This window comes from Condylura cristata, unplaced genomic scaffold, assembly GCF_000260355.1.
Source record: "Condylura cristata isolate star-nosed mole 26May11 unplaced genomic scaffold, ConCri1.0 scaffold00030, whole genome shotgun sequence".
NCBI lineage: Eukaryota > Metazoa > Chordata > Mammalia > Eulipotyphla > Talpidae > Condylura > Condylura cristata.
In genome coordinates this window covers 17474957-17489111 of record NW_004567131.1, presented here as the reverse complement: position 1 = coordinate 17489111, position 14155 = coordinate 17474957, and the positions used below count along the sequence as shown (strand labels likewise).

Here is a 14155-nt window from a genome sequence, read left to right as displayed (position 1 = left end):
GTACATTTCACTGTGATTTTGTTCAGAAAGGAAAGTTTAAGCCTGAGAGGCAGCGGTACTCACAAGATATAGGCGATCACTCCGATGGACCAGCAGTCAACGGCTTTGCTGTACGGTTTCTGGGCGAGGACTTCAGGAGCTATGGATGACAATGAGAGACAGAAGTTTGACAGATTAGATGCCTAGGACATCTTTTCCTTTCTGTTATAGGAACTGAACTTGCTGTGATTCTAAAAACTGAGTAGAGATATATGATCTATTTTATGTGTGGCTTTTCTAACTAGGAAAATATGAGCGACTGTGTGTGTGTTTGTGTGTGCATGAGAGAGAGAGTGACAAGAGATTATTAATAAAATTCTGTCAATCAACAAATACTGAATTTGTAACTATTCTGTTCTGTGCTGTATTAAGCACTGTAACTCAGGCTTGACTGAGTCAGAGAAAAAACTCAGTTTGGGGCCTACGGTTGTGATTTCATCTCAAAAACAGTTCAAGGAAGAGTTTCTAGCTCGTGTTAGGCCTTGCTGGCTGCTGTGGGAATGTGAAGTGCAGCCTCCTCTGTCTGTCTTCATGGAGCTTACAGGTTAGACCTAAATACGGTGTCCAGGAATCACACACCGATTGCCCTTAGTTCATCCTCTCAGGTTTTGGCTGTCATTTCATGTCTTATCTATGAAGCAGGAAATGCCACTTAATCTCACTTTCTGGGTTCTCACGCACAGTCCAGCAAGAGTCACGCATCACAAGGGTTTGGTATCGTTCCCGCCCTTCCATTCCTGGCCTTGGAGGTTACTGTCAGCACTAGATATTCAACTGGTGTCTGCAACCAGCGATATCCGCCATAGCGGGAACTCGGTATGTGTTTGTGCAAAGGGCAAATATAAGATGGTGAATCTTCCTCACAAGTAAACCTTACTTTTTCCTCAAATACAGCTGAATGAGGCATCTTTACCATAGGCTTTCCAGAAAAATTTAAAGGATAGAGAAAATAAAAAAATGACTACAGCCTATCAGGCACTGATTATTAGCTACTTTGGGTGTTCTATGGGTTTGAGACACATTAACCGGCCCCAAACGCCCTTAGAGGGAAGAACTGCCATCATGATCACCTTTATTCCTAGATTGCAGGCACAGGCACAGAGGGACAGGGAGGCCAAGGAAATTGTCCGATGTGATCTAGTTAGAAAATGATGGCAACACCAATCTCAATTAAGGGCTGTTAGTTTCTAAGGTGCTAGTTTCTACGGTGAGCCTTTCAACAAATGACAATTACTATTATCTGCATCTCTATATTAGGGAAACTAGCTTCAGAGAATGTCCTTTTCAAAAGTCACACAGCAGGGAGGGACCAGATGGGCTGTGAACCCAGGTCAGTTTCATCCCAGCTTATTACTGAGGTTAGGGGAGAGTTTCTTCAGTCTGTAAGAAAAGTCCCATTGCAGAAAAACTAACAGGGAAGTCTTTTCTTTCCTTCTTTGAAGACAAACATCGTACTGAGCAAGAACAGGGGAGTTTAAAAACTATCACTGAATGTTTCTGGATATGACAGTAAGAAAGTCAATCCATAGATAATCCCCAAATCTAATTTTAAGTTTTAGCTCCATTATATCAAACTTTCTATTAGATTTTTTAAAGATTTATTTATTTAATAATATAATAGTTTATTTTTACATCATTTTGTGCCTTTTTCCATCTCAGTTGTTTTCCATCCCCGTGGGCTTCCCATCAGATTTATTTATTTATGCATATAGAACTGGGGTACAGGCCAGAGGCACAGGGGCAGTGAGAGGCTTCACCAGAGACAGAGCAGGGAGCAGAACAGGTAGATTGACGAAGTACACTGCTGAGGGGAGAAGCAGGTGAAACAGGAGAGGTCTGCTGTGCCATGTGGGTTAACTCCAGGGCCCGGAATCGAACTTGCACTGAAGCGGCTGAGGCCAGCTTGCAGTGCTGAGTCCTAACCCACTGTGCCACTGGGGAGGGCCCAGCTATTATTATTTTTTTAAGGAGCAAAATAAATCCATTGTGCACACTTGTCACAGGCATGGAGCCCAACTGGAGGACTGTAGCCCGAGATACCCTGTCATGGGGTCAGCTGGGCTCTTTAGGGGTGTGACTAGCCAACCTGGCCCAGAGACTCCCTGGAACCAGATGTCAGATGGCATGGAGACCCCAGGAACTCGGTGCAGGACTGAGAGCACAGACATGAGATATGCCAGGTGCCCCTGGAGACAGGCACGTGGCGAAGAAGCCCAGAGAAGAGAAGCTGTCAGCACCGCCAGCAGCCGAGTCCTGAGTTTCTGAGCAAAGACCTGGCCGCTCCTGAGAGCCACCATGTGTGCAGGGGTAAAGATTCATAGTGTGCACCCTGGGAAAAAGCAAACACTCTTCTCTGGATCCCTCAGCCACACTCTCGATAACACTGGAGATGTGGGAGGGAGGTTCTTAACAAGAGCATCCTTCTCTACTCTCTCATGTTAGAAAGAGGAAAGCACTGTCCTGGGCCATCCACTGTTCAGAAACTGGAAGAATAAAGAACATGGTTTCCCTCCAGAAATCCCGCACTTACACATGAAGTATTTCATCTTCAACCCAACAATTTCACCAACATATTTGGGAATTGTGCAAAGCACTGATTGCATGGACTTGAAAAGCAAGGAGCTGGTTTTTATGCAACTTGGAGCTGGGATCTTACTTGAGGCATTTTGATTCTTGAGGCCATAGATAAAACATACAGTTGTTTAAACACAAAAATTTTGTTTATGTGGTAAATTTTATAACAGCAGTATGCGACTTAAAAAAAGCAGTTTTGCTAAACATGGAGCTTCCTTACGACCCAGCAATCCCACTCCTAGGTATCTACCCAAAAGACACAAAAACACCGATTCAAAAAGACACCTACACCCCCATGTTTATTGCTGCTCTATTCACAATTGGAAAAACATGGAAACAGCCCAAGTGCCCAAAAGTGGATGACTGGATTAAAAAAATGTGGTACACATACATAATGGAGTATTATTCAGCAACCAAAAAAAAAAAGCACATGCCTTTTGCAGCAACATGGATGGAGCTGGAAAAGATCATGCTTAGTGAAATAAGCCAGAAAGAAAAGGAAAAATACTGGATGGTTTCACTCATAGCAGGCCTATAACAGATCAGGTGAGAAAATAATGATAATGAAAAACAGTTATATACCAGAGACATTTTATGGGGGTGGGGTGGGGAATGGGATCAAAAACAGTGGGGGGGGGAGGGAACATGGGTGATTTGGTGATGGGAAACCCAAGGGGATTGCAACTGAGATGGAAAAATGCATAAAATGATGTAAAAATAAACTATTATATTATAAATATATGTGTAGATATAAAAGCAGTTTTTGTCTGGAATTAGTAGCGTGGATTTTAGAGAAAAGTTCTAAATGATTAAAAGTAAAATACCAGGTATCCATATTGGAGGTAACATCTATGAACTGGAGTTGAACACTTCCTGACTCCTTTCTGTTTTTGCATCTTCTCTGGATTATGTCACTACCAACACAATATTCACATTTTGCCCTCACTGGAGGCAAGTGAACCTCCTGGCGAGGTAACCTGAAGCTACCACAGAGGGTGAAACTAGCAACCCATTGTAATGACAAAAAGAAGTGAGAAAAAAACATTGATTCAGGAACAATACTCTCACTGTTAAAATATTAGAAAAAAATTGCGTGACGGCATATATATACCCTAGTAACCTTAATTCTAACTTCACTTGAGATGTCTTGAACCAAATGTTTTTGGGGACACTATTACAACAAGTCTACCTACATCATTTTAAATATCTACTTTTCAAAATTCTCAGTAGTTCTTGAAAAATATAAATTCTCAGGCTGTATTTAAATCCCTCCCAATGATGTGATGTGGCAGCCAGATGAGCTGAGGTGAGCTTCCTGAGATGAGCTCGGATACTTTCACTCCCTCTCCCCTTCTGGGTTCAGAAGAGGCTCCCTCATCTCATCAGGTGTTTGAAGTTGATGTTATATTTCCTGGTGGGGGGTTAGGGAGGGTCTTCTTTCTATCTCTTCTTGATCCCTTTCAGCTCTGGTAGAGTGTGCAGTACCGGGAGAATCAAATGACTGCTATTTTGAGACCAAACTCACTTTGAGAACCAGCCAAACTCCCCTGGAGTCTGCCATCAATCTTCTACCACTTGGCAAGAATTCTTACTGTAATCCTGAAAAAATCATAGCCCAATGTACAAATGCTGAGAAGACAAATGAGCTTCAGGTCAAGGAGGCGAAAAGGACAGTCCGTCAGGTCTTCGGGAAAAGATGAGGGCTCCCCTTGTCACGCCAGCACCATCTCACCTCTCCTCCAACATTGCCAGATATCAAAGACCTTGCTCAAGAAGGAGTCTCCTCTTCTAACTGTACATGGCGGAACTCAGGGGCAGTGGGGAGGCTGGCAAAAACTCACCACTCTCACCGCTAACAACAGAGAACTTTGAGTGGAACTGGACTTAGCTGGAGCCACTGACACAGACAGCACTCGTTAAAGGGCACTGTGGGGCTGCGGCCATCAGCTCCTGGCAGAGCAGGGGCTGTCGAGTTTCCTGGCACATCCATGGCACAAAGAAAATACTCAGCTGCAGAGGGCACCCAAGGCCATTCCCGAGAGACTGTCAGTGGGGGCAGTGGCAGTACGGGATCCACCCACCTGCAGGGGCTGAAAAAGACAAATGCCAGAGAGGCGACAGCTGCAACCTCCTGACTGCCCCAGAGTCCGGCTTGACGGAAGCCAGCCTTTTACGGGTAGAGTTTGGGCTGGGTAGGGGCAGCTCTGCCTGTGTGACATGCATCATGTGTGGCACTTGGGTCCCCAGGTCAACTCACCAAGACCTTTCAGCCCACTGGCCCCTTGTCGGCTCCCACAGTACCTGATGCATGCCTTCACTGCTGTGTGAGTCTCACAGGCAAACACAGGCTTCATGCGGCTGGAGAGGAAGGGACCCACCTCACGTCTGTTTGCAGCACTTATGTTCTGGTTGGCTAACAGCTGCCTATTCAGGTGGAGCTAACCTACTCATACTTAACGTATCTTCCATTATGTTCTCCAAAGGTCACTCAACCAACTGACGCATAAACATAGCTGCCTAGAATATTTTTGGTGAGTAGATACAGTAAAAATTAAGAGAAGATAATAAATGGATTTTCAGAGGTAAGCACCTATCAATTGGGAAGTACTACTACTTTAAGCAAATGACTTCTTTTATTAAAAAATTTTTTTAAAGATTTGTTTATGCATACAGAACTGGGGTACAGGCCAGAGGTGCAGGGAGTGAGAGGCTTCACCAGAGACAGAGTGGGGAGCAGACCAGGCAGATTGACGAAGTACCCTCCTGAGGGGAGCAGCAGGCGGGTCAGGAGAGGTCTGCCGCGCCATGAGGGTCAGCTCTCTGGCTGGAATCGAACTCCTACTGACGCGGGTGCGGCCAGCTTGCTAGCTTCATAGTGCTGTGCTATAATCTACTGTGCCACCAGGAAGGGCTCTAAGCAAGTGACTTCTGACAAGAACTATAGGGACAAAGGAAGCAGGATGAGCTGTGTCCCCTCTGGGTGGCTGCGGCTGTCATCCCTGGAGCTCTCCTTTTAAGTTTTTCCTCAAAGGGACTTTGCAATTACTGATCTGGGGTAAAGGAGTAGAAATGACATTTTAACTCATCTCTTTGAATCTTCTTTCTGGTTAGATTGTGGGCTCATCCAGTTTTCTTTGCTGCTCCTGGTAAAACTGTCCCGTCAGCTTGCTTAGGCTACACCCTTAAGTAGACGTTCATCAACAGTGAACTGGGCAGCCAGGCAGAGCACCCCAGGGCTGCTGGAGCTGTCCAGGGGAGGCAGACACCATCCTCCTCCTGAGCCCCAGGATTAACTCATCCTTTTAAATGAGACAGTTGGTCCAAAAATCTAAATAACTGAATTTACTTCTGTGAGATTACTTCCAATCTGCTGTGGAAAGTGGAAAACATCTTCCATAAGCCAAGCTGTTTTATATTGATTTAAAGCAAGGAACCCTGGTAAAGGGAAAGACTCCAAAGATTTCAAAGTGAAAAAAAAAAAGAAGAAACCTTTCATCTCCTCTCTCTCTCTCTTATTTATTTATGCATACAGAACTGGGGTAAAGGCCAGAGGTACAGGGGTGGTGAGAGGATTCACCAGAGACAGAGTGGGGAGCAGACCAGGCAGATCAACAAAGTACACTGCTGAGGGGAGCAGTGGGTGGGTCAGGAGAGGTGTGCCATGCCATATGGGTCACCTCTGGGGTGGGGGGTTGAACTCGCACTGAAGTGGTTGCAGTCAGCTTGCAGTGCTGTGCTTTAACCTGCTTCGCCACCAGGGAGGGCCACATCTTATTCTTAAGAACACCAGAATTGCCCATTTCCTTACCAAACGAGAGACGCGAAGGGTTGTCAAGTCTAACTGAAAACGAGGAAGGTGTCTGTCTTGTTGGGGTGTTGCCACTATCAGTCTTTAGGCTCGTAGCAAGCAGCAAAAGAACGTTCCCTTCCCCTTAAGGACCTGCTGAAGAGCTGTTCCACTGAGAGTCGACACAAGCCACGTGAGCAATGCCAGCTGCAGCTGCCTTTCTAAGGTGATCAGGTCAAGATGGATATGACGGGAGTACGATGGGAAAGATGCTGATCTGAAGGTTAACTCCCTCTAAATAAGACTGAAACTACTGACCTTATTCTAAATAAAACTGAAAATAGGACCACAGAAACAAGACCAGAACATCCTTGATATCATCTTGTACTTTTTCTTGATTCTAGCTCTATAAAATGCAACAGATTCCGAAATGAAGATTATGATAATGCTTTCAGAAGTCAGAACGGACTCCCACCCATCTGCGAAGGAAGGGGTGTCCTAAGAACTTGAATCAGTGTTGGAAGGCGCCTTAAACCCCCTTCCACAAACTGGCTGTCCCATGGGCCCTTAGTTCATTTGGTTACTGATGCTTTTGTCCATTAACCACCAGCACATTTACATGGACTCTGCTTGGTCCAGGCCCCATTCTGGACAGAGCAACCAGGAGCCTGCTTATCCTTGCTGGCTGACAGCGCTATGGAAAAGCACTGTGGCAGTCTGCATTAGAGATTCCTGGGATGGCTGATGAATGCTGGCTTGCTGTGGCAACTTTGTGGCTCTGCAGGTGTGGAGGAAGATGGGAGTCCATTTCTATATTTCTCTCCTTGGCCACCTTCCTGCCCTGCCCCCCAGCTCACCCTTACACCTCCTGCCTCCCGAGCAGGGGTCATCAAGGTTACCTGCTCATCGCTCTAAGTTCTTTTCACCTTGTAAACAGTCCAAAGAGCGTACTTCTATCAATTCTGGTTACATTGGCCCTAGTTATAACTTCTTGTTAAAAGGGAGTTAGAAAAAACTGTTCTGGCAGACTGTTCACAAACATGGGCGCCCCTTCTTCCCGTAAAACTAGGCTCCTGCCACTTTTCCCTACCTGTTAAGATAGAACTGACTGGACACAAAGATTAGTAGCAGTTCTACCATTCTTTGAATGAGTTTCTATTTTTTTTTAAAGATTTATTTATTTGTACCTACAGAACTGGGGTACAGGCCAGAGGTTCAGGGCGGCGAGAGGCTTCACCAGAGACAGAGTGGGGAGCAGAGCAGGCAGATCGACGAAGTACACTGCTGAGGGGAGCAGCGGGCGGGTCAGGAGAGGTCTGCCACGCCATGTGGTCACCTCCGGGGCATGTGGGAATCGAACTCATGTGGAAGTGGCTTTAGCTTCTTAGTGCTGTGCTTTAACCCACTGCGCCACCAGGGAGGGCCTGAGTTTCTACTTTTGAAAATGGGTTTGAAATGCCCAGCTTTCTATGATGTCAGCAAGAACAGGTGATGACAGAAACTCGCCAGCCTGCAGCTGAGTGCAAGGAACATCTGTTCCTCCTGCTGGCTGGTCTTGCCTCACTGAGCAGGCCAAGAAGAAAGGGATGTCTTAGCATCACGCATGTCATGGTGGGGAGGAAAAGGCAGCACTTTGGCCAAAGAGGTCCTAAGAGATGAGAGCCAATCATGGTCAGAGGTAGGGGGACTTCTTTTATTACCCAAGTCGCTCATTAAAAGATATCACAGCTCATTAAAAGATATCCCTGAGGTGGGACACAGGGATTGGTTTAAATCTGTTAGGCACCATGACAAGGTCTTTATAGGAAGGTCCCCAACATGGTTGGAAGGAGGCCTGATGGGGAGAATGCTGAGAACTCAAAGAGTGCTTTATGATTAGTCTGTACACATACATGCTCAGTGCACTCTCACCTGTTACCTCGGATTAAGCACCGGACCCAAGGACAGAGGCCAGGAAGAGCTCTGTACCCCCAGATCTTAGAAAACACATTATCTTTCTATGCCCTAGTTCCTGTTCTTGAAGAGCCTCTGCCACTTCTCCTGGAGTTAAGCCTTGTTGAAGAAGTGCCTGCAGCCCCTCAATTTCAGGAAAGCCAGTAGGTATCCTGTGCTAGACACTCGCCCTCGGCCAGTCTTTCTGTCCTTCTGTGTCAGGCTCCATTCAACACAGATACCTTCTCATGGACCTCAAGGGAAAAGTCCTAATATTGAAAGATACCCCAGGAGTCACAGGTGGTGAGAGGAACAGGGCTCCCTTTCCATGGGGGGATAAGGAGTCTTCAATCAGACCACAATACACTCAGCGACCCTGTGTGTCAGGGAGGTGGTAAGGAGAAGGATTTCTTTAACCAGAGGGAGAGAAAGAATACATTTCTACTCAGCAGTGGCCTGTTCAGAGATGGTAAATCTAATTTTAAAGATCAAGGGAAATAAACTGCAGGCATACATTCAGGGAGGATGCAGCCTCTACAGGAACTGCATTATAACAAGGAGGTGATATGGAATGGCCTCGTCAGATCTGCTGTCAGAATTTTCAACAGCAAAGGTATTAAGAAAGAAAAACACAGATAATAAAGGGTTTTACTGAGAGCAGTGAAAGATGCAGTCGTATCCAGGCGAGAGTACGGCTAAATGGATTTTTGGTGAATATCACAGCTGCCATTGTCTGTTGTTTGTTCTATTTGTTTGTCTTCAACCCAAAGTCTCAGAAGTTAGGAGCAGCAGAGGTTCCAGGGAGAACTCTGTCCTCTCTCTGCTGGTGTGCGTTCCTTTGCTGTTTCTTCTCATTTCTTTGGAGTTATAACTTCCCAAAAATGCACCACAAAAGAGTAGCTCACTCTAATTTTCCTAGTAGCTTCTTGAATTTTACCACAGGCATGAAAAGTCCCCATTAAAGCACCATCCTGATTTATAATTACCGCCCAGAGCTGAGCTGGGATTGCTATTCAAATGCTACGATAGCCAAGATGTGGCCGCGGGTGGAGGATGAGGCTAAGGAATGGAAAGGGAGTAGAAAATGAGAGGGCAGTTGGTGTTTGAAAATGTGGGAGCGATGGGAATTCAGTGGGCTGGAGGCAGGAAAATGTTCTGAGTAAGGCGTTTCAGAGCAGCGTGGCAACAAATAACCCTGCAGCATGTTCCTTCTAGGTCTTTCCGAGTCAGCTTCCATCTAAGTGTTTGTGACCGCCAGGGGATTTACACCTAACCCCATCTTTCTTCTCACTCTGACAGGAAGCTGACACTTATATATATTAAGAATCTGCTACAGTGAATCCAATGTTTTGGTCTGAAGTCATAAAACAAAAAAAGTTACAAAATACTGTTTTACTTCCTTTCAACCACAACAAAATGGTACCAGTTTAGAAACTGAAATTCCATGCCATTGTCAAGTATTTATCAGACCTGGAAAGAAATTCCAGAAGCATGAAAAGTACTTTAAAAGCAGTGTTAAGAGTTCTGGACTTCATGGTGTGGACACATGGGCTGGGCTGGCCTGGCTTATTTTGGCCATGTCTGGTAATGCACTTTTGGCCCATTACCAGTAAACTGGGTTTGCTTGTGTTGAAGCTAATAAGAGTTGAAGGCCCTACGAGTCTCCCCACTCAGGGGGCCTGCTCTGAAAAGTGGGGTCTGGTTATAGCACATCCAGGGTGATAAAATACTCACTTTGGGTTGTCACCAAGGGGCTGTTGACAGAGAAAAGAGAAAACTCTGATCTGTCCTTTCCACCTAGACACCTGCATGTGACGATTTATCAGTCACCAAAAGTCCTATTTCAACTCCAACTTTCCAAAAGGAGAACAAGAATGTGATACTTATAACTGTGCAGTAAAATACAATATTTATGTGAACATCAAATAAAAAAAACACAAGTTTTATGGGGCAACAACCACACAGAAGAGTGAAGCTTGAACGGTTGGTTAAAAAAAGAGGGTCCATGTGGAAAGACGAAGGAGTTGCCACATGGAGTTGCTGAGGATGATGTGGGTCCATTAAATGCTATTTCTTCTGGTCTGTTCTGACTGAAGATGGGCAAACATGAGTGTGAAGACTCTTGACACAGGGGTGTTGATATACTTAAAGGGTACTAAGCCACAGATCTGTAGAACACAGAATGGTGGAACCAGAAAAAAATCATGGCGATCACTTAGTCGATGTGAGGATTGTACATCCAAAAAGCTGAGATCCCGAGTTTGACATGAAGGGCTCAGACTTCCGTGACCTCAGGTGATGGCGGCTTGTGCAGATGCTTGCATTCAAGTCCCACTACTGGGCCTGTCTTGTGCCAGGTGGGTGGGTAGGTGGGTGGGGGATGTGTTGAGAACAGATGTCCTCATCCCAACACCTCCCAGGCTGCAGCCCCTGGTTTCCAAGAACTCACCATACCCTCAAGGGTCCCAAGAATTAAAAGCTTTCCTCTAATTGTATGGCAAATATGCTGAGAATATGGACCAACTGGTCTCCATTTCTGTTTGGAAAAAACATGATGAAACTTGTTTAAATGAGTTTGGACCAGTTAAGCAAGAGCTAGACCAATGTCTGTGCAGGCAGCATTATACAGCTAAATCAAGCAGGAAACAGGAAGGGTGCCTTCTCCTTGGCTTTAGTAACCTGACCACTAGCCACCTTCAAAAGAATCATGATGCTGTGCTGCTCATCCTGGAGTGGACGTAAATGCTCTGTCCTGTTTGAGGGGAGCACCCACTAGCGACAGTGCCGTGGCGGGTGTGCGCTACAGATGAAATGCTGCAGAGTGACAGCCCACGGCTCAGCAGGGCATGATGAAAACAGTCTCATTCAACTCAAAACCACTACCAAGCAGTTAGAGTTTCCACTACCTCATGCTCTCACTTTCTCTATAGTGCAGCTGGGGCTTCCTCAGTCACCTTGCCAGGAAGAGAGGGCAGCACGCTTATCTTCCCCCAGAGAAGCAGCACTTCGCCACATTAATTTGTAGACAACCATTTGAAGTTCTTTTAAATAACTTAATTTCCTGTCTGCCCTGTTCAACTCTAAACTGGCAAGAGGAACAGGACATGACTTCTTTGTCCAAGATCCTAAATTCTGTCCCACTCTTGTGGAAATAAACCCTGCTTGGGAGTGGAGGTGGCTGTGTCCAGCCCCAGGTCAATGCACGCGAGGGTCCTCTTCCAGAGACTGGTTTTCCCTTTTTTCTTGGCATTACACTGACAGGTACCCCCAGATAAAATTTAGTTATTCAGTTAATTCATAATTCAAGGTCCCCCAAACCACTGGTCTGCCATCTTGTTTCAGATCTCACTGTAACTAAGTATGGTTTTTGTGGTCTACATAGTGCTCCATTTTTCATATTTTGGTTTTTTTTTTATCCCACCACTTAAAATGATCTAATTTTTAGTGGTGTCCAGTGGTCCTAAGCACAAGAAGGTGGGTGTGCCTTATGCAGAAAATGTGTATATTAGACAGACATCACTCAGAGTGATAGTGCAGCTGGCCATGAGTTAGTGAATTAGTAATAACATTAAACACACACAAAGGTCATACATATAGCAATTGGTGAAAATCTTATAACACCAGGCCCATAGGATCTAACCCTGCACTTCCTCTGGGAACACTGATTCAGTATTTAGTCACTCAGTGCTCCTAGAGGTTTTATAGACTAGAACTACCACAAATAACAAGAATCACTATATTATATATTATTCAAACTGGATCTTTCCCCAGAACTCCAGGTTCATAGTCCAGCTACATCATTGACCCTTCAGACTTTAATAAAACAAATCTTGAACCCCTGGCAGTATTTCTGCAACCTGTTCCTCTCAAGGTTTTTACATCTCGTGTAAAGGCAATGGCATGCTTCCAGTTGTTGAAGCCAAATAACCTTGGAACTGTTCTTGACTTCACTACCGTCTGACTACATCTGGAATCTGACAGTTCCTTCCCACTTCCTTTCATTCGCTAGCCTGGCCCAACCCCTGCTATTTTTCACTTGGATTAAGTCAGAGTCTTCTGACTAGTCTCCCTCCTCTCACCAGAGTCCTCTCCAATGCTGTCTCTCCTTAACCATGTCTGTCTAGAGGGATTCTGATAAAAATTAGATCATGTCAAGTTTTAATTCAGAAACCTCTAATGACTTCCTGCTTCCTTGAGTAAAAGCCACAGTCTTGACAATAACATCTGAGTCCTGCTCTGCACAATCTTACCCATTACTTCTCAGCTTATTTGCCATTACTCTCTTTCTTATCTGACTCCTATTTCTCCTCTATATACTCCTGCTTCAGGGTCTCTGCATCATACTTGAAATGGTGTTCTCCCAAATAAAAGCACAATCTTTACCCTATTGCATCTCTTAGTGAGGATACCCTAATCACTTCATTTAAAATAACCACCCTTCCCCCACTGAGGTGAGTGGATCAAGATATGGTATATGGAATATTACATAGTGGTCAAAAATATAAACTCACGCCATTTGCAGCAAGCTGGCTGGAACTTGAAGGGATAACTCTATGTGAAATAAATCAGAGGGAGAAAGATAACTACCAGATGGTGTCATTAATATGTGAAAAAGAAAGTAACTAAACTAATAGTGAGATAAAAATAAGCTTAAAAACCAACCATTGATAGCTGACTATAGAACTGAAGTACCAAGGAAGGTTTGAGGGAGAGGTAAGAACAAAGAGGGAAGGAAGTACAATGTTCTTTGGTGGTAGAATACTGATGAGTTGGTAGTGGGTACACTATGGTGGTAATACCTAATGGGATCCCCCCCAATATTACCTCAATTAAACATAAACAAATAGAATTTAAAAAGCAATAAATAAATAAATAAATAAATTGCAACCCCCTCCACACACAGAGTTGTTACTCTTCCCTGCTTTATTTTTCTCCATAGCATTTACCACCATCTAGGATACTACTTAATACACTTAGTTATTTGCACATAATCTGTCTCCTTCCCACTCAAATATCAGTGCCCTTAGAGTGCGGATTCTGTTTGTTTTTTTTCTACGGCTATATCTCTAGTTCCTAGAACAGAAGGAAGATACTAAATAAATAATGTGTCAATGGATGACTAAAGCTGCATTGACAAAATGTTGTTCAACTGATCTGCTTCCCTCTGCCACTCACATTATGTGAAGATTTTGAGGTCAGAGTTTCTGTCTTGTTCATATCTGTGTTCCTACCACCAACTCACTATGCACACCTCAGGAATATAATAAATGCATGCTGAATGAATGCAAGGGGAGGAGAAACAAAAGTTGGCAATCTTTTTGAAGTTTGAATTCATCTTCAATTGAACAAGCATCTGTGCAAAGATGAATGAGACACAGTCCCTGCTCTAAGAACAAGCCCACAGCACGGTGGGAGAGAGACACAGATAAACATGGACGCTTGATGCAGTGTGATCAGATCATACTATGACAGGGGTATGGAAATAACCAGGATGGCAAAGGACAGGATGGGTGCTGGGGAAGCAATCAAAAGGGGGAACAAATATGTGGGGCTTTGCTGGCTGAACTGGAGCTTGCCTTGAAGACAGAGGGAAAAAGTAGTCCCAGCTCAGCTACTCCCTGCCCAGAGTATGTCTACATAGACACGCGCTTCCCAGAGGTGCCTCTTTCTTGCTTGAAAAGGTCTCCCAGGGGTGGGAGCAGCAGATAAGAACCAACCAAACAAACAAACCTCTGTTTTCATAGCGCAGTTTCCCAACTCCAACTTCCGCCTCCCAACTCAAAGAACACTTGCTATTTGCCAGTAGGTTTACTTGCTATCTCC

The 14155-nt window shown here is 44.7% G+C and overlaps 1 protein-coding gene across 1 annotated transcript in view; it reads right to left on the bottom strand.

Moving 5' to 3' along the window:
• CAMK1D (calcium/calmodulin-dependent protein kinase ID) overlaps positions 1 to 14155 on the bottom strand; it is a 298290-nt gene that overhangs the window by 24040 nt on the left and 260095 nt on the right. Inside the window, exon 6 of the mRNA XM_012731262.1 lies at positions 64 to 139. Within this exon, the coding sequence (XP_012586716.1) occupies positions 64 to 139 (76 nt within the window). The remainder of the gene's footprint in view (positions 1 to 63; positions 140 to 14155) is intronic.